At 36.8% G+C, this 19,697-nt stretch overlaps 1 protein-coding gene across 1 annotated transcript; it reads left to right on the forward strand.

The window, feature by feature from the left end:
• Window positions 1–9,495: 9,495 nt before the first annotated feature.
• Window positions 9,496–12,393, forward strand: LOC104418450 (probable N-acetyltransferase HLS1). Its single transcript, XM_039301625.1, is given in 6 exon segments — window positions 9,496–9,621; window positions 9,817–10,235; window positions 10,377–10,600; window positions 10,871–11,457; window positions 11,460–11,480; window positions 11,483–12,393. Coding segments are annotated over 5 exon segments (1,254 nt in total). The 5' UTR covers window positions 9,496–9,621; window positions 9,817–10,064; the 3' UTR covers window positions 11,734–12,393.
• Window positions 12,394–19,697: the final 7,304 nt, after the last annotated feature.

The raw sequence follows: 19,697 nt of genomic DNA on the forward strand, positions 1-19,697 counted from the left end.
CAGTTATCTCTAGGGACCAAAGTTTTGGTTGCTAGAACAACTTTCTAGCGACCAAATGGTAGCCAGAGGGGCTTTCTCTGGCGACCAGGTCCCTTTCTGGCAAAGACATGTTCTAGTTGGTCGCCAGAGACGTGTTCCGTTTGGTCGCCATAGACTCTCTTTGGCCACCCAAACTTAGGTCACTACAACTGTAGCCAAGACTAACTATTGAAATTGTGAAGAAAAAAGACTAACACTTCTAGCGACCAGTGTCCAGCCTTATTTCTTTTCATTTCTCATCCTATAAAAGCCATTTTACAATTCAAAACGGTAGTATCTGCAGTTACAGTATTAATTCATCTAATATTCAGTCACAAATCTCATCCAAATGCATAAATTAGTCGATATTATAAAATAAAAATCCAATTCATTTTTTTTAATGATTATCACGAGTCCAATATGTCATCATGAAGAAAACAAATATATCATTTCAATTCTGCATACATTGTCCGTTGTCACATAGGAAGAGACGTCGACATCTTGAAATTACTTGCTTTCAAACAAGATATATCATGTTTATTATTAAAAAAAAAAAAAAAAATTATTGATTTCACATATTAAATAACGTACATAAAAATATACAATTACTTTCAATTTCACAATGTCATCTTCTTCACTGTCGTCATCTTGGTGTCCTGTGTTGGACTAAATCAAAACAGGTACAATGAAGTCCACATCTTCCATATTTTCCGCCTCTTGGGTTATGCAATGGCCCTCCAACTCTTTCATTCGCTCCTACATAAATATTATTGCCACACTGTCAATGCGTATTACATAAAAATGATGGTTGAGAATATATAATTATGGCATATTTATATATGTAACTCTGTTCTTTTTCTTAAAAGGCTCACACTCCCTCACGTGTTGCCTGGCCTTTCTTATAACCCTAATCAAGCTAAGCCCTTGCAAATAAATTATGGAATTACAAAAAATCGATATATAAAATCGTAAATAACGTAAATGATATTTGATATTAAGCTAAAAGTGATGGACATCAATCACATTTGAATAATTAAAGTTAAATATGAGTGATATTTATGCCTATAACATATTAATTAGAGCATAGTTGGAGCATTCTTTTTTTCCCTTTTGTTCTCCAAATGCTTGTCTTCAGGTATTTGCCCGATAACTTAAAATTTAAAACATGTACGTTCTAAAAAGTTTAGCGTATTATATTCGTTTTGTCTCTCTCACACACAGACGTGTAACAAGGAAAAGGAAGAAGGATAGAATCGGAGGAGGGGACACAAAGAGGGGGGAAAAAGAAGGGAAGAAACACATTTAAATAATTGAAATTACCTGTTTTTTCCTCTTAAGGATATATAATTAATATGTAAATTTACCCGTTAAATTTTAAAAGATCCCTGGTCCTTTTTTTATGCCAAACTGCGTATCCACTATAAATTTAGACCCTTTTTTTTTTTCAAATTTCTTTTTGGCACTGTGAACTTTAACATCATGACATCAATCGGGCATTCAGGAGCAAAATGTTTTTCAATGTCTAATGTGCACACATTCTACTCAGATTTCAAGGGGATGCTGCCTAATTTGGTGTCATCATTGTGTTATTTTAATTTTTCGAGTGACGTTAATAACAACAGGAGAACAATGGCAAACATTGAAGTCTGCCCCCAGATGGAAGAGGAATCCCAGATTAATTGGAGTTTGCACAAAACACTTTGTTTTGGGGTGGTTTCGTGCCATTCAGCTACAGTGGGTTGGATCCGGATCTGATCCGTTTTCGCGAATCGATGCGCACCTCGCGATCGCAGGAAGTTCGTTCGGCCAGCAATACATGCTCCCCCTACTGACTCCTCACGTTTAGTAGCCCCATTAAATTATGGAAAAAAATATTTTGAAAATAGAAAGTTATACATTGACTCCACTAGTTGTGCCTTTCTTTTTATTATTAATTTTATGTTCACTCTTTACGATATCTTCTATGACTTGCATAATTTGCACAATTTTAAAATCAAAAGGATTTTATATTTACAATCGAGACACGGTGCATCTCCGGAACAATCATAAGAATTATTAAGGGTGCCTTTTTATTTTACGAAAATTAATAATTAAGAAAATATTCTCTTGAAAATGATCGCTATGCACGAAAATAGATGAATGAAAAATATACTCATCGTGCACGAAAGTATTTAGACATATATTGTTGTCAATAATCAAAACATTTTTCATTACTTAATCATTTCAAAAGATACAAGGGATTATTATAAAAATAATTTTTAAATTATTCATTCTTCATGAAATAAATTGAGCATTAAGATTGATTCGAGAATTAGCCAAATTAGTTAGATTGGCATAGTGAAGCCTTTGAACCCAACTAAAAATTTCATTTAGCTTACTCGTGTAAGTTCAAGTTGCGGCTTAATGAAGAGTTTCAACAGACCCGAGCAATAAAAAAATAGTTGGTTAATTAATAAATTCAAAACGTTTTTATTTGTCCTAATGCGATTCAGATTCTGGAGAAATTATTTAGTTTCCCAATATTTTGCTCCTTTCTTCATTTTGAAACGAAATCAATGTATTGATGTCATTTTTTTAATTTGCCGTTTCTTTTATTGTTCTTCATTAAATTTCATCATTCATAATTTCATTATTGCACCGTTGACAAGTATATCCTAGAGCCGCCGCACCGCCAATAAAAGATCTACAATTCGTCCGCTCCAATCTCACGCGGATGTTGTTGGTCAGGGGTTCATTTTTCTTTATTGATATAGTTGAATAAGTCCAACTTTTGATTATTGAAAATTTTCTCTGACTTGTCGGTATCTCTGATAAGCTGATTTCGACTTCATGAGTGAATGTCATTCACATACAAATTGATTATAATTTACAAATTTTTTATAATTAAAAATCGAGAAAAACATGACCTTTGTCGTAATTTAGCTTATACTGAGAACGCATGTTAACATGGTCATCACGTCATGTTCAATAAAAATGTTTTCCTACCATCCATTCACATTAGGATAAACAAGTAATGGAATATTGAGAAAAAAATTGCAAAAAAACCTAAAACTATACCTACCGTAACATATTTACCTTGAATTTTTTTATGTTGTAAAAAAACCTAAACTATATTCATTATGATAATTTACCCTAATTTTTTTTCTTGTAACATAAAAAGAAAAAACCATATATAACACATGGGGACGCATATCAATCTAAGGTTGAGAACCTAGACCGACCCTAAACCAACCTAATTTGGTCCCATTCCTAGAGGAATTGGGCCAGTCCCTAGTCATACGATCGCTGGAACCTGCACCATGTGGATATCCTAGGGTTTTAGGGTTAGTTAACCCTGGAGTCATCCTTTTTGTTTTTGGTCCAAATCCTAGTACAAAACATTAAGTGCCCCTCCACTTCTTCCACTGTTTCCCTCTCCCACGGTCTCACTCTCACCCTCAATCTCATATTATTGCTAAATAGAGTTTACACGTTGAAGTTGCACGAATATAAGTGGTGAGATATTCTATCAATTGCACTTATAGTAATTTCAATTTACATCTATTGTTAAGTATTAACTATATCTGTTTTTTGTTTGTTTTCAAATGTTCAGGATTTGAAATAATCTTTTAAATATGAATAAGATATGAAATTCTGTAATTCATGTTTGATGTTACGTATTTTGAAATTTTTAATATTTATTTTATTTTACATATTCATCTTCTTTGGTTTGTTATTTTTCGCAAGTGAAAATTTCGATTCTTGCCTTATTTTAGATTTCTATTTGGTACCAATGCTCACCGATTGATGGCTCAGTATCGTATTGTAATGGATATTTAATTTCAATAGTGTGTTTTTCCTTTCAAGGAATATAAATTGATTGGTCTTAAGTTGACCTTGAAACTAAACAAGACCCACAAGGTTAGTCTAGTCTTGGCAGTCTCAAGTTCAGAGTGCATTTGGTTCAACTTTTGCAATAGGCTTTCAGTCTTTAAGGCCTCTTGAGGAAATACCGAGGTATTTGGCCAACATTTGGTTAGCATGTATTTTGAAGTAGCTTTTAGCAAAATGCTGATCTTGGGAATGCTGAAAACTCGAAGCTACTCTTATGTAGCTTAACATTTATGGAATGCTAAACTAAGGATTAAAATATTTTTTCCAAAACTATCATCACCAAGTCTTTAGTTTTTTGATTTTGCCCATCCTTATTAATGTTCATTATCTTTTCGTCGGGCGGCTAACGAGGGCCGACAAGGGTTGCACAACCTAAGCAATCGCTGCCTAGGTCTTGTGACCTTAGGCAACCCTCGCCCAAGGTCATGTGACACTAGGTGGCCATCGCCTGGGTCACAAAACTCCTTACAAAACCCAAGCGAGTGTCGCTAGACCCAAACGACAATTGCCCAAGTTGTGTGCCTTTGAGTTGCATAACCCTCATTGGAGGTCCTTTGAACCCAGCTGACAAATGCCAACGCTAGATCTAGCTCACTAAGGACCTAAGCCATTTGTTCGAGCTAAAGAATGGTTTGATATTTTTTTTAAATAAAAAAATATAAAAAATGCAGCCAAAGCCCCGTGCAATTTTTTTTTTGGCTAAACACTACTTGAACCCAAAGTGGCTTTGCAAATAATTTTATTAAACACAATTTGCATTTTCCTAAAAGGTTTTGACTTTCAGCATTTGTATTACATCCAAAATCCATTTCCAAAGTTGAACTAAAACCACCCTTAATATGGTTGGCCCTTGGAACTAAAAAGTGGGGATTATTAATTTGCTGGTTGGTTCTTAGATTAGATGTTGAACCAACCCAATCCGAATCATACTCACCCCTAGTGACACACCCTCTCTCAAAATTTTGTTAGATGGTCTTTCAGTTAAAACCATGTCATTTTCATTTTACTTAAGCCATTTGAGCATCATGTCAGCAGCGTTTGCTTTATAACATCAATGGAAGAAGATTTTTAACAATCCTTATTAATGGAGCTTTGAAGGAGAATGAATGTGTCACACAAGTATAAGTTTGTGATTTTTAGTGTCATAAAAGAAATGTTTAAGATAAATGGGTCACAATCAACATAATTTGGGGATTTTGGTGGTTTTTTTCCTTTTTAAATTAGGTCATTGGATCGATTCATCTCTTTTTGTTCTCAAATTCTTTAAGTTAGCTGATGGTATCTTTTTTTTTTTTTTTTTTTTTGAGAAAAAAGAAATTAGGTCATTGAACTGATTTTTCAATTACACAATGGAAGTTTTAATCTTTAACAAGTGATGCAATTTGATCGGAATCAAACCAATTTTCCATATTCTAGATAAACAAATCTAAATGGACCGAATAGTTGCTCTAGCTAAACGATGCCAACCATTATTGGGTACCCTCCACATTACTTGATAAGCTTACTTTTCGAATATCTGATTTTAGCAATGACGACACCAATTATTTTTAAAGAAGGAACCACCTCACTTTTAAAATAGGGAAATTCCTACACTACATACACAAAACACAAATACATATAGAAGAACTATTGCCGGTATATTCTCGAAGATACCTTGCTATTAGCTAGATCCCATGTCACTTATTTAACGGGAAAATAAACAGCTCTGCGGATATAATTAAGAGGTAATCTCCTCACCATTTGCGTCAACCTGAGGCATGAGGTCATTTACACTATTTCCTAGATAGTGCCAGAGAATTTTGTTTTCTCGTGTTCACACATTAATTTAATTTAATTTAATTCTATTTGACCCCAAAATTTATCATTTCCTGCGCGTGGACACTTCAACACGACCCGTCAAGTCGCGGGGCCCATCGATCTTCTGCTTGTCAGCTAAGGTTTCCCAATTAACTATCTTCTTGTTTAACATTCGACCTTAAACTAATACGAAAATATTAAGAGTCTCTTGGAGAGGTGCCCAGAAATGCCTTATTGGAGTTGGTATATATATTATATATATATATAAGGAAGGAAACTTCAGTTATGACTTCGCGCAACTTGTCATTGGCTTTCCTTTCATTTTCCTCTGACTTAATAATACACAATTATTCGTGCGTCTTTTTCGATATGCAATATAATAAGAAATACTAAGGTATTGATCGGTCTTTCGCCCCGCACGCGTACCCATCATCCGGTGTTAAATACATACCGAGTTTACGTGGAAATGATTAGATGATTAGTTTGTTAATTAGGAGCTTGGCTCAAGGTGACGTGTCGATTTTCTTGAAAGCCCGGTCAATTTGTCCAAACCGTTATAATCTCCAAATTGATTTTTTTTTTTTTTTTTTGGGGTCAAAATCTCTAAATTGATTGAAAGGAAGCATTATTTTTCCTTTAGCTTTTAAAATTATTCATTCCCCTCGGAGAGCACTTCCCACAGGCCACGGTAACATTTGTTCTGACACTAAAAAATTCACATGCCATGGTTGTTTTTGCACGAAATATCTGCGTCCCATTTTTGGAATTACCAAGAAATGTACTAAGTTGCAGCAATGTCACCGCTGAGCAAATAAAGTTTAATTTGATTTGGCCCAAAAAATAAAATAAAATAAATAAAGTTGCCAAATGTGGCAGTGATAACGAATTTATAAAACCCGATACTCGAGCTTACCGTGGATATAATTTTCCTAGAATAAGTAATTAGGAATATTTGATGAAGGAAAGAGAAGATTTAAATCTCTTGAAAATATGAGATCCTCCTTACTTTATACAAGAGTCCAAATAGGAAGTATTGGCCTTTTATAATAATAACAACAAATGGGCTCGGGAGAGAGTTTTCAGAAAGTGGACTCGAGGGTTGGTTAAAACTTTCCAAAATAGTCAATGTGTAGGACAAGGTGGAGATAAATTAGATGGAAAAAACAATTTTCCATGTTTCTTGCATAGAGAAATTTCAAACTTGCATCTTGTAAGGCGCAGTGATTGTTTTAGGACTCATTTTTATAATTTTATTTATTATCATCTGCGTTAATTTGCTATCAATGTAAGAAATTTACTGTTAAATGAGTGATATGTGTATTTAAAATTATTTTTGTGACCAAACTTTTCAATTTGTTAACTCATTTAATGGTGAGAACATAAATTATTTCTCACCCTAGTACAGCCTGATAAAAATCCTCTTCTTTGGACGTTAGGACCGAGCAGTGGCAACGGGCATCAAGCAAAACTTGCGGACTTCGGGGAGGAAAATGGCGAACGCCTAAATTAAAACATAGGCATGGGACTCTCAATTCTATCCGAACGTAACGATCGAGCAATCGGGACCGTACATGTGGACCGAGATCTATCGCAATCAGCATTAATGCTCCCGCCACCGTCGTTCAGTAGCTGAAAAACTAAGAGTAGCAGTAAAAATTTGGTAAATAGCATTAATTACTGATTACACATCATCAACGGCCGAAATTCCTGGGAGTTGCCTCTCGGAACCGACGGTCTCCTTTGGCCGCGTAGCCAGTATTTGCTTACATTAACTAATGGAGAAAAAAAGGCGTAACTTTTTATTGATTATATTGGAAAAAGAAGAAGAAGAATAAACTTTACTGAATATTCCAAAAAGACCGAAACCTTTTACGCTATGGCTATATTCTGTGCCATATTTAGGATCACCAAATACCATCCCAAGTCTTACTAAATGGACTTCATCAATGAATGAGTCTAAAATGGATTGGACTTATTACAGAGTCTTGCATGTTTTACTTTAATTTTGTACTGTGAATATTCCATACTATTCATTCCTTTATTTAAGTGTAAATTACTCAACATATTAAAATTTTAAAAAAGAATTTTTTTTTATCAACAATTGCTCCGGATTTTCAGAACATTAAATCACGCAATCTCTGTAAAATTAGCTAATGCACGGTCCATTTTCTTGAAGTAATTAGATGAGTACATTCTTTGTGCACGCGACATGTGTTGCATTCATTATGCCTTAAAGCACAAGATTTCCTCAAGGTGGCTTCAATTGATTCACGAGAGGAAAAAATTTGGCTCGTTCATTGCAATTCATTATTAGAATATAAAGGAGTTTTCAATTATTCACGTCAATAACACCCTGCAAAATCAATAAATAGATTAAATTTACACATATGACTTGTGTGGGAGATTCTAAGTTAAAGCAATTCAATTTGAATAGTTAATCTCTAATTTTTGAATTAAAAAACTCCCAACGTTCTAACCAATTGTGCTATCAAAGTTTGTTTGGTGCTATTAGATATCATTTTAAGAAAACCCACGATGCGTACATCTAGGGTTTAATATAACCGTCTATAAATTTCTTTAGTGAGGGTTAATTATCTTAAGACAGGTTTCTAGGGGGCAAAAAAGTATGGCAAGACCACTCAAATCAACCATTGAGTGTCGAGTTTAGTATTTTGACAAAAAATTAGGAAGTTTTTTTGGTTGCAAGAAAAATAGGAAAATTACTAATATTTAAATGTGCGGAACATTTAAGTGAATGAAGGTGCCTTACTCTAGGAGAATGCGATTCTGTCCTTGATTAAGAATATATATAGTATTCTAAACGAACACGTACTAAATGGAAATTTTTCGACCAAAAAACAAAAAAGGAAATATATTCCAAAATTATTGCAACCGGCATAAAAACTATCTAACTCTAATATTCAAATGGAAAACATACATCTCCATATAAATTGAAACACTCATTAAGAATTACTCAAACATAACTCGTGAATCAATATACATATTTTGAGCATTTTTCCATAAGCAAAACAAAACTATTTTCTCGGGATAAATTTTACCAAATAAAAAAAAAAAAAAAAAGGCATGGTCCTTTCTAAAAGTCGAAGAAATCCATGAGTTTCTTCTGGTTCAGAAACGACATGGATGCATGTCCATGGTGAAATGGGATGATGGTGATGAGGATGGTGTCAATGGCCATGATGGAGATGGAGATGGCGATGATGATGATGATGATGAGTGATGATGATGATGCGAAACCGGGAGAATGTGGACGGTGCGAGAAGTGGGATAGTGGCAATGATTACAAATGGGGTCATGATGGCAACGCGCTCTCTCTCTCTCTCTCACAAAGAAATAAATGATTAACAGAAATAAAAAAAGAAAGTAAAAAGAAAAGAAAAAGGAAGAACGATGCCCACAAGACTGCGCAGCCACAGCCGCCATTTCCTCGTCCCTTTTCCTCTCTCCCTACCTTTTCTTTGTGATGATGATTATATTTATGATTATTAAGTACCCCCTGTTTATTTCCCTATCAAATGAAAACCTTTCGATATATATCTTAAAAGAAGTGCTAATTTACTTATTCAGGGTATTGTTATTTGGCCCAGTCTTGCAGCTAGAAAAGAGACGCTAAACAGAGAAAGATTCAGAGACAAGACGGAGACTGGAAAAAATGGAAATTGAAAAGAAAAAGCGGGGGAAAAAAAGAGGGAAGAGAGAGAGAGGAACTCGAAAGAGCACGGAATTTAATCTCAGAGAGAGAGAGAGAGAGAGAGAGAGAGAGACAAAAGCCCCGAAATCAGGTATTTAAAGGCGCCATTGGAGCAGGGCTCGTACCTTTCTGATGAGCACAGTCACTGGCTACCATCCTCAACACACACTGGCTACCGAGCGGAAAGACGAAGAAGCTCGACCACCGGCCCATTAAGAATCGTATTTTCCCCAATTCTCTTTTCTTTTTTTCTTTCCGATATTATTCGGGCCCGTTTCATCTTTTTATCAGACGACTCGTATAGTCATCGTCATGGATATGAGCTGGTTTTTCTGTTTCGGTTGCGCTCTCTAGTTTCGAAGCGCGAGTAGGCAATTTTTAATCCCCTTTCTTTGCTTACGAAGCACGTTACACAGCCTATCTTCTTGCGGCCCGCCCCTCTTAGAGCAGCGCAGCTCTCCATCGCTCCCCCTCTGCTTCGCCTATATAAAGGCGAGCCCACCCACTTCCCTCTTATCTGTTCACGGCGAGTGACGACCCGACTTCGGTGCTGAAGAAGAAGAAGGGAGAGAGAGAGAGAGAGAGAGAGAAGAGAGAGAGAGACGCATACACACACTTACACACGGAGAGTAACACGCAGAGGCAGAAACGCGCATTCATTGTGATGGCGACGGTGGTGGTGGTGAGAGAGTACGACCCAGAAAAGGACCGGGAGAAGGTGGATGCCGTGGAGAGAGAATGCGAGGTCGGGCCCAGCGAGGAGCTCTCCCTCTACACCGACCACATGGGCGACCCGATTTGCAGGGTCCGAAACTGTCCTGCCTTCCTCATGCTGGTACTCTCTCTCTCTCTGCTTCTCTCTCTCTCTCTCTCTCTCTCTCTCTCTCTCTGTGTTACGTGTCTATGTGTTACGTGACTCTGTTGTTGTTATGAATGTGGATTTTCATTTGGGTTTTCTCTTTTTTTCTTGGATTAGGTGGCGGAGATGGGTGAGGAAAAAGAGATAGTGGGGATGATCAGGGGTTGCATCAAGACCGTTACATGCGGCAAGAGGCTGTGCAGAAATAGCAAAAACATCAACAGCAACAACAACAACAACAACACCATGGCTTCGCTCGACTCCTGTATTCCCACGAAGCAAGTCCCGGTGTACACCAAGGTCGGCTACATATTGGGCCTGCGTGTCCCTCCTCCTTACAGGTGCGCACATAGAACCTCCTTAACTTTCGATTTTAAATATCTGAAGCCGTACACGCGGGCGCATGACGTTCTTCACCAAAAACGGTCCTTGTATGGAAACGAAAGACACGCGACCCCCTTCATTAGCCCTTTGATCATCCCAATTATTAGCTCTCTCTCTCTCTCTCTCTCTCTCTCTCTCTCTCTCTCTTCAAATAAAGAAGAAATACACATTATCTTGCCCCCATTTACATACGAGAACTCATATTTCGCATAATGTGTAATGTACAGGAGGATGGGAATAGCGTCGAAACTGGTAGAGAAAATGGAGGAGTGGGTGAGGGAGAGCGGCGGCGAGTACTGCTACATGGCCACCGAGAACGACAACATCGCCTCCGTCAAGCTCTTCACCACCAAATGCGGTTACTCCAAGTTCCGGACTCCCGCCATCCTCGTCAACCCCGTCTTCGCCCACCGTGTCCGCGTCCCCCGCCGGGCCACCATCCTCAAGCTCTGCCCCCGCGACGCCGAACTCCTCTACCGCCTCCGCTTCTCCACGTCCGAGTTCTTCCCACGCGACATCGACGCGGTCCTCAACAACAAGCTCACCCTCGGCACCTTCCTCGCCGTACCCCGCGGCGGCGCCGGCGAACGGCCTTGGGGCGGGGCGGCCGAGTTCCTGGCGGACCCGCCGGAGTCGTGGGCGGTGGTGAGCGTGTGGAACCTACAGGACGTGTACAAGCTGGAAGTGCGGGGCGTGCCGGCGGCGCAGCGGGCGCTCGCGAGGGCGACGCGAGCGGTGGACAGGGCGCTGCCGTGGCTGGGGCTGCCGTCGTTCCCGGAGCTGTTCAGGCCGTTCGGGGCCCACTTCCTGTACGGGTGGGCGGGGAAGGGCCGCGCGCGGGGAGATGGTGAGGGCGCTCTGCTTGCACGCGCACAACCTGGCGAAGGAGCACGGCTGCGCGGTGGTGGCCACGGAGGTGGCGAGCCGCGAGCCGCTCAGGTTAGCGATCCCGCACTGGAAGAGGCTATCGTGCGACGAGGACTTGTGGTGCATCAAGAGGCTTGGGGAGGACTACAGTGACGGGGCTGTCGGTGACTGGACCAAGTCACCGCCTGGGCTTTCCATTTTTGTTGACCCCAGAGAAGTCTAACCAGCGAAGACCGAAGAGTGGCAAGACTTCAAGACCCTCTTTAATTTCTCTCTCTTTCTCTCTCTCTTCCCTTTTTTCTTTATTAAATCAAGAGGAGAAAAAGAGCAATATCAGAGTAGAGAAAAAAAGGAACCCTTTTTTTTTATTCCTTTTTTAAAAAAAATATATTTTCTGGGTATTTTCATCTAGTGTAGGTGTAGCCATTTCGGAGAAGGACAAAATGAAAAAGAGGGGAATGAGAATGGGAGAAGATATGGGTTTTTGTTGTAAATGGGGGCCGAAGAAGAATATCCTAATTCCTACTCTTGTTATAATCTTTTTGTTTTCTTGCTTTAATTACTATATTTACTTTGATTTTGGATATTTGGCTTTTTAAGATCCTCCGGCCAAGCGCAGCCTCAGGTTCCTCATGTGGGGTCGGTTCTCTTTTCGAAGGAGGGGTCTTCTTCTTATTCTAAACGGGTTCTTGTTGGTGATGATGAGAGATCGTGAGTGTACCAAGAATATGAATATCCCTCCAATCCAATTCCGACCCAATGCATATCTCTTTCGAGCTTTGAAGATGTGATGATTTGTGTAGAGAACTTTTGAGTGCCCCCTTTTGGGCATATCATATGTTCTTGATTATATTCCCATGGGATGACCATATCTTTTTCTCCACTCTCTTAAATCTCCTTTTTGTTTATATCTTTGGTTGATGGGGTTCTTATCTTAGGATCTTTCTAATTAGGGATAGTGGGTTGCAAGTAATGATGCCCCTCGAGTCTAAACGCTGCCCCATTGGGACCACGTTGCTGGATGAGAACTGCCCTTAAGAATTTCTTTTGTTTGGGTGGATAAAAGTAGATTCTAATGTATATATGTATGTGATGCTTGTGGTTAATTGATTGGAGATTCGGCTTTTTCTTATTTTTTGCATTTGAAAACTCATGTGTCACGCATAGTTTGATATGATAATATGATTAATATAATAAGAATTGATACTATCTTAATATTTTATATGGTATTTTGATATTCTTCTCCTCCTCCTTATATTTTAGAGTAGGGATTGTAATTGTTAGAGAACGTGAATTTATTAAGAGAACTCAAATCTTACACGGAACCGTCGATATCCATAAAAATCTAACACAAAACTATCAATTTTTCAAATCCAACACAAACATGAATTTATCTCTGTATTGGAGGGCAAGACGGGAAAGGAAGGTACGAGTGGCATCTTGTGATTTGCTACCTCGTCTTTTTCTCAATAAGAGCACTTTGGTTTTGCGGGGTCCGCTTCTGAAGAATCATTTTTATAATGGGGTTGGGATTTTTTTTTTTTCTAACTTTTATTATTTAGTCTTAAATTCAGGACAAATACAGGACAAGACGTCCTGTGATGGCGACGTTTGAGGAAACCATACATTGGAGGCTTTGGAGCAGAAAAGGAAGGAAAGAAATTATATGTGTCCTTCTAAAAGCGTGATAGATAGCTGCTGCTCAAGCTTCTGTCATTGATTACACCATCAATTTGAAATGTGGCTCGTGTTTTTTCAACTGTACATGGGTCCCCACCCCGTTGTTTCGAGACGATGTGATCTAGGTACGGAAGGAAAGAAAAAAACGAAGAAAACTTAACATTTCATAGTTGTTAATTTCTTGGAAATTTTATAATATAATCAAGTGACTTGACATTTCATAGTTTGTTTACTCTTAGATGTTTGACATTTAATAATCATTAAATTTCTATGTCAGCAAAAAGATTAAAAAATCAATTGTAAAAGGGATAGGTCACATCACATTTGTTTGGTTCTGCTTTTCCTAAGGACAAATTGCTTTCCCATTGAATTTTGAAAAATGGGTCGACAGGTCCTAAGTTTAGAGATTTTTATATCTATATCTATATATAGTACTTATATGTTCCGAACGATTCCATGTGTTTTGTATCAACAAAATCAAATTGTAGAATTCAGAAGGTCTGAGTGAAAAACAACAAATGAAAATTAACTCTTATCAACCATAGTTAAAAATATATAATTTGAAGAATATAAAACATGGAATTAAAAAAATCAAAAGAACCTTTGAATATTGAGGATAAATTCATAATGAAATATTTTGGACATATCAACATCCATTTACAGTTTTCAATGCATGATATGATTACTCACGTTATGTATAGTCAATGTTTGGAGAATTGCTCTATTCATAATTAGATATGTTTAACAAGTTGTCTAAAGATATTCCTTAACATCAATCTCACATGATAAAATCACTTTAGATAAGTAACTTTATGTATACACGCTATGATGTGATTTTTTTAAAAATAATTATAAAATATAATGACAAGTATATTGCAATTCTTAAAACTTCTTGCAAAAGTATAATTAGGCCCTGAAAATTTTAAAAAATGCAATCCGGTTCTAAAATTCGATTACACTTTTGTGATAAATTTTAAGACTTAACTATAATTTTTGACAGTTTTAGGATTCGATTACATTTTTATGACAAGTTTTATGATTTAATTGTATTTTTGAAAATTTTAAGATTTGATCACATTTTCATGACACGTTTTAGAACTTTTAATATACTACATATTTCATACGGTTATTTGCTCTCAAATTTTCCATTTTGTCAAGAAAGACTTTTAGCAAGTGCAAACGGAAAAAAAAAATTATAATAAAAAGAGAAAGGCAAGGTAAGCAGTGGGAGCAATTAAAGTCACCAACCAAGGCAAAAACAGAGTAGCTAAGTTTTAAATTTTTTTTGGCCAAAAGTGAAGCTATTAGCTTCACGGGAATGGCAACGGTTCATCATGTCATTCATGAGGATAAAGGCCAAATTCAGTAAATTGCAATTAATGCTTTCGGTTCCACCGCCTGCCTATTTATCCATTCCTCATCTCACCGGAACATCGGACACATGTTTTCCTTGTATGCTAGGTCACATCACATTTAAATGCATTATGCGTCTATGCGAACCCATTACATGCACCACTTACCTACCGGATTTAACTATTCATATGAACTTAGAGCATGCATTGTTATGTTACAACTTTTTCATGTCACGTAAGTGGTGATGTACTATGGTTGTACGAAATGATATTACTATACTATGATCTCATTTGATTAAACACTTTATTTTCCTTTGGCATATGATATGAGGATCAATCGGATTATTGCAGTACACGACATACTCGAGTCCTTCGTGTAGTCCCCAGTGATCGGAGCTTCAATTGACTTGAAGTGTAAAAGATTAATTAGATTTTGTGAAAACAAAATTGCTGTTTTTGCCCTTACCAAAAAAAAAAAAAAAAAAAATTGCTGTTTTTGCCGTATAGGCGTATTTGATTGACTTTTACCTTTGGTCTTTTTGGTTAATCCAAATCATGCAGCTCATAAATTTTGACTTTTCTTTTTCCGAATACGCTTGAAAGTGTCAAACGTAGATTCTTTTGCGAATAGATTACGATGAGAAAAAGAAAAAAGAAGTAACTTTTGCTTATAAATAGATAAAATCATGCTAAAGAGAATTGTATAATTATGTGTATGTCACAATGAAGACTGCAGTATTTAAAAACTCCATAAGATGAGGTATTCGAAAGATGACTATTTGAGTAAACATTACAATATTGATAATAATCAAATATGATCAATCAAGAATATGCACAATTAAGGGAGATATGAAGAATTAAGTAAACTTCGGAGCTTCTAATTATCTCTAGCATTGACTTAAACTAAAGGTGACATGGAATAAGTCAATTAAAGCTTGGAGAAAAGTTTGAACACATAAGTGGAGAGAGACTACATGTATATAAATAGCATGTAAACCTTATATACAAAGCAAGGTAGTATACTTTAAGTACCCTCTTTTACATGCAAGTTAAATTAGGAACAACACATGGAATTTTACAAACGGCAGCTTGCACATGCAAAATAAACTAAGGGTAGAACTATACCAAGATATAAATATCCCTAATAGAACTGTATAATTTCCGTGTATATCATAATTAATAGTACATGAGATGTTTATAGGTTTTATAAGATGACTATTGAAGGTAACAAGATATTACAATATTAATTATAAACAATTTAGATTAATTAAGAATATGCACACATGCGCAACAAAGGAGTATGAAGAATCAAGGGAGATACTCAAAGTGATGTAGAAGAAGGTAACTGGAACTTGGAGAAAAGTTCTAGCCCATAAGTAGCAAGAGATTATATGTATATAAAAGTATGTGAATAGTATATAAATCTCGTAAAGAACATGAAAAAAAAATGTAAACAAGTATAAAGCCGAATTAGGAACCACACATGGATTTTAAATATATTCGTGGCCTACACGAGATAAAACAAGGCAGAATGGCACTAAGATAAAGAATATGTGGAAATAGGATTATATAAGTTCCATGTGTATCATAATGAAGAGTATACATGATACTTATGAGTTTCATAAGATGACTATTAAAAGTAACAAGATATTACAATATCAATTCCGATCAAGTACAATTAATTAAGAATATGCACAATCAAATGAAGATATGAAGAATCAAGGAAGATATGGAGCATCTCCTAATTATCTCTAAATTTAAGGATGAACAACAAGCCAAATACATGAATAGTGAATAGCAAATGAGGATTCCATCAATAACTTTCTAACCAATTGTAAAGATATGAGAATAATGAAAGCTGTCACGCCATGTCAATTACAAGTGACCTTTGTTTTCGGGACCAGAATTTTGAATACTAGAAACAAATTGGGGACACATTCACATTGAGAGGTCCCACCATACATTGAACGACATTTTTATAAAGAAAGCCACTTTTGCTGGAAGACCCGTAAGGAATCTTTTCGAAACGGATTTATCGGCACTCTCAAAATCATTAAACTAGAAAGTCACTTTTAGTCCAAGATTAACTACGCCACTGAATTGACAAGGATTGAAAATTTCCCGATGTGGTTGGGCCCAAGATAGTGCCATTGTCGACTCTTGGCCGCCTTGATATTCCATCGAATGGACGTGGGGAAATAGTGCGATGAAAATAACCTAAGTCAATATCCAAAATATTATCTTGGCCAAAGAGATTCGCAAATAATATGGTTGTTGCTATTGTTATAATAACGAAGATACATATGCAACATAATCTTTCATCTCATTGCAAATCTCACCTTCCTCCACCTAATTTTTTGCCTCCTCTGAATCTGCCTGGCTGATCAAAAAAATTTATTATTGCATGCCCTTAGTTTCGGAACGTGTGATATATACGATGATGGGCTAGCCCATCTCAAGAGCTAGTTGTCGGGACGTTGCTATTTCGAGATTCGTATAGATAATTTTTTCTTGGTGGTGATTTTCTTTTAGGTGTTGGAGGAGCATTGGCGACTTTGCCTTAGTTGGCAAGACCGCAGTGAGAATAAAGAAGTCCATTGATTCAAGAGAAATGCTAGAATATTATCAAAGGAAGTTAAAGGAAAAGGTTCAACCCCCTCCCCCACCAAAAAAAAAAAAAAAAAGGGCGGAGGCGTTGTGGTACTTAAGTTATTTTTAATCACACTATAGTATATCCGCCGAGAACAAGTCTTGTTAGGGAAATGGGGCTGTTAGGTGATGATCCTTGCATTACTAGCTATAAAATATATCAATTTTCACGAAAAACTAAGTTGAGATGGGAGGAAGCCTATATATAAATTCACATTAAAGAATATGTTTATTTTAATAGTCGGATTGGATTGACCCATCATGGGTGCCCCAAATTTTTCTTGTTTGAAAAATTTCCAACTTTCACTGGTCTCAAATCTAACTATGGATCCAAAATTCGCCACTAATTTCTTCAAAATTATTAACATTAGCGCCGGGTTAGAGGTTCATTATTAGAACTTACGTCTTTATTAATATCCTCACTCTCATATGAAATAATAGCAGTCTCCTAATGTTGATAATCTCAAAGAAACTAGTGGCAATATTAGACTTGCTAGACTGAAAGTTGAGGATTTTTTAAAACTAAAAAGTTCGGGATATAATTGGAATTGAACCTAAAATTAATATTGGCCATGTCTAATACATGGATAGAGATGAATTAACGACATACAGTCTTTATTTGAGCGGCTTACCGACTTTTACTTTAAAAAGTGTCATGTAATTTTTTTTATCTATTATTCTTAAATTAAATATTTTGCAAAGTTTCAAGTCCAGTCTCCTTTAGCTTAGAATTCTGAGTCCATCACTATGTAAACGAAGTTTCATACGTGCCCTTATTGGTCCTATGTTGATTCACCTGTCCGAATTATGAAAGAAGCAATCTTGAAACATCTTATTTGATCTGAACAAAAAGGATAACGATTTTCGTACTTTGATTTAGGAATTCAATGTTCAAAGGCAATAAATTGCTTGACTTAATCGTATATATATTATTTTGGCCAACTATAAAGTATGGCTTTACTAGTTGCTATTAGCGCGTAACTTTCTCGGAATATATGCTGATGTTACCGGGAAAATCATATGCATCTCAGCTTTGACTTCCATCCGTGAAGCGAAGTACCTTTTCTAATCCGATTCCAATAAGGGGGACACAGACATAATATATTCAGTAAAAAGTTTCGTTCAAAGAATGGTGCCGAATTGGCTTGGGCAGTGCCTAAAACGAAGCATCACGATAGTGTGGTTGGTACGTAGAAGCTTTCACAGTCAAAGTTCCTTTGGATTCTAAAATCCTATAAATAGGGTTTCGACAGGAGATTATAAAATGTTTGTGTTGTCTGGTCTTTACGGCCAATTCGGCAACGACACATGACAGCATGCCATCATAAAAAAACAAGTACCAATATGGAGTTAGGGATCTAATAGCGTGTGTTAGGCAAGTTTTGACTGCCATTCCTTCCTTTTCCCTTATCATGCTTAAATTAAACTTGATTGCACCTAATTTGGCTTTAAAATTTCAAATTGATGGTAGACTAATTTTGTGGGTGGTTTCGTCGGGGAAGAGATTTAAAGTTAGGGTTTCTAGTCAAACTTGGTCGGCACTTTGCTTCCTTGTGGATGAAGTGATGTTAGGTGGCGTGTGATGTGTATGTTGTGCCTTTGATAAAATCAATATGAAATGTTTTTTGGGAGAGAAGCATCTTCGTAGAAAAGGACTTTTTCTAACGATATGTGTACCTTATCTTTGGAATTTGGTTGCAAGCTCAGACGTATGAGAACTACCCACGTTGACTCAAAAACATGTTCAATCTATCAAGTCATATGAATGTGTCGAGGAATTCTATATTATTAAGGTTGTTTTCTACCGGGTCTATTGGGTGTTCGTGGACAAATTTACATCTAGTCAAGGTCAATTTGAGTGCGGTTCAAAAGGCCAGAAATCGCCAGGAAGATGCATGTGTAAGCATCATCCTAGATAATGCTTACACATATTATCTAGGACTTGATATTTGTTTTCTCTTTTCTAGATAATGAAAGATTCAGCATTGTCAAATGAAAGAGATGTATTGAGGGAAGTTACTGGCACGCTCCTCTCCATGGACATAATCATTTGCATTTTCCTCACACCTCGGTATGTACATGCATTTGGTTGGGTACTTCATGGGCGAAAAATTGTACCAAATGCAGAGGTCCAAGCCATCAAGAACATAAACTAAAGTTCTGGGAACAGTTAGGGTTAGGTGAGTCTCCAACGTCCGTGTAACGGTGTTAGCCAGACCCTCTTATAGTGTAAAATGTATATTGAAATGTCAGACTGAATTTAATCTTGTCTTCAACATGGTCCAAGCCTTTATCAATCCCAAACTGCTTCTCCATAACTTGTATTATCTGGACATATATCTCAATGACCATTTCACTAAACAAGTCATGCCATATGTTCATTTGAACTTTTGAAATAGACATCTTTCTAGACTAGTGATGCGAGGAGATATTTTACATCACAAGTGGCCTTATACTAGGACATGTACATGGATTGTTTCTTGTGATTTCTTTTTGTATTGTGTGC

This window comes from Eucalyptus grandis, chromosome 9, assembly GCF_016545825.1.
Source record: "Eucalyptus grandis isolate ANBG69807.140 chromosome 9, ASM1654582v1, whole genome shotgun sequence".
NCBI lineage: Eukaryota > Viridiplantae > Streptophyta > Magnoliopsida > Myrtales > Myrtaceae > Eucalyptus > Eucalyptus grandis.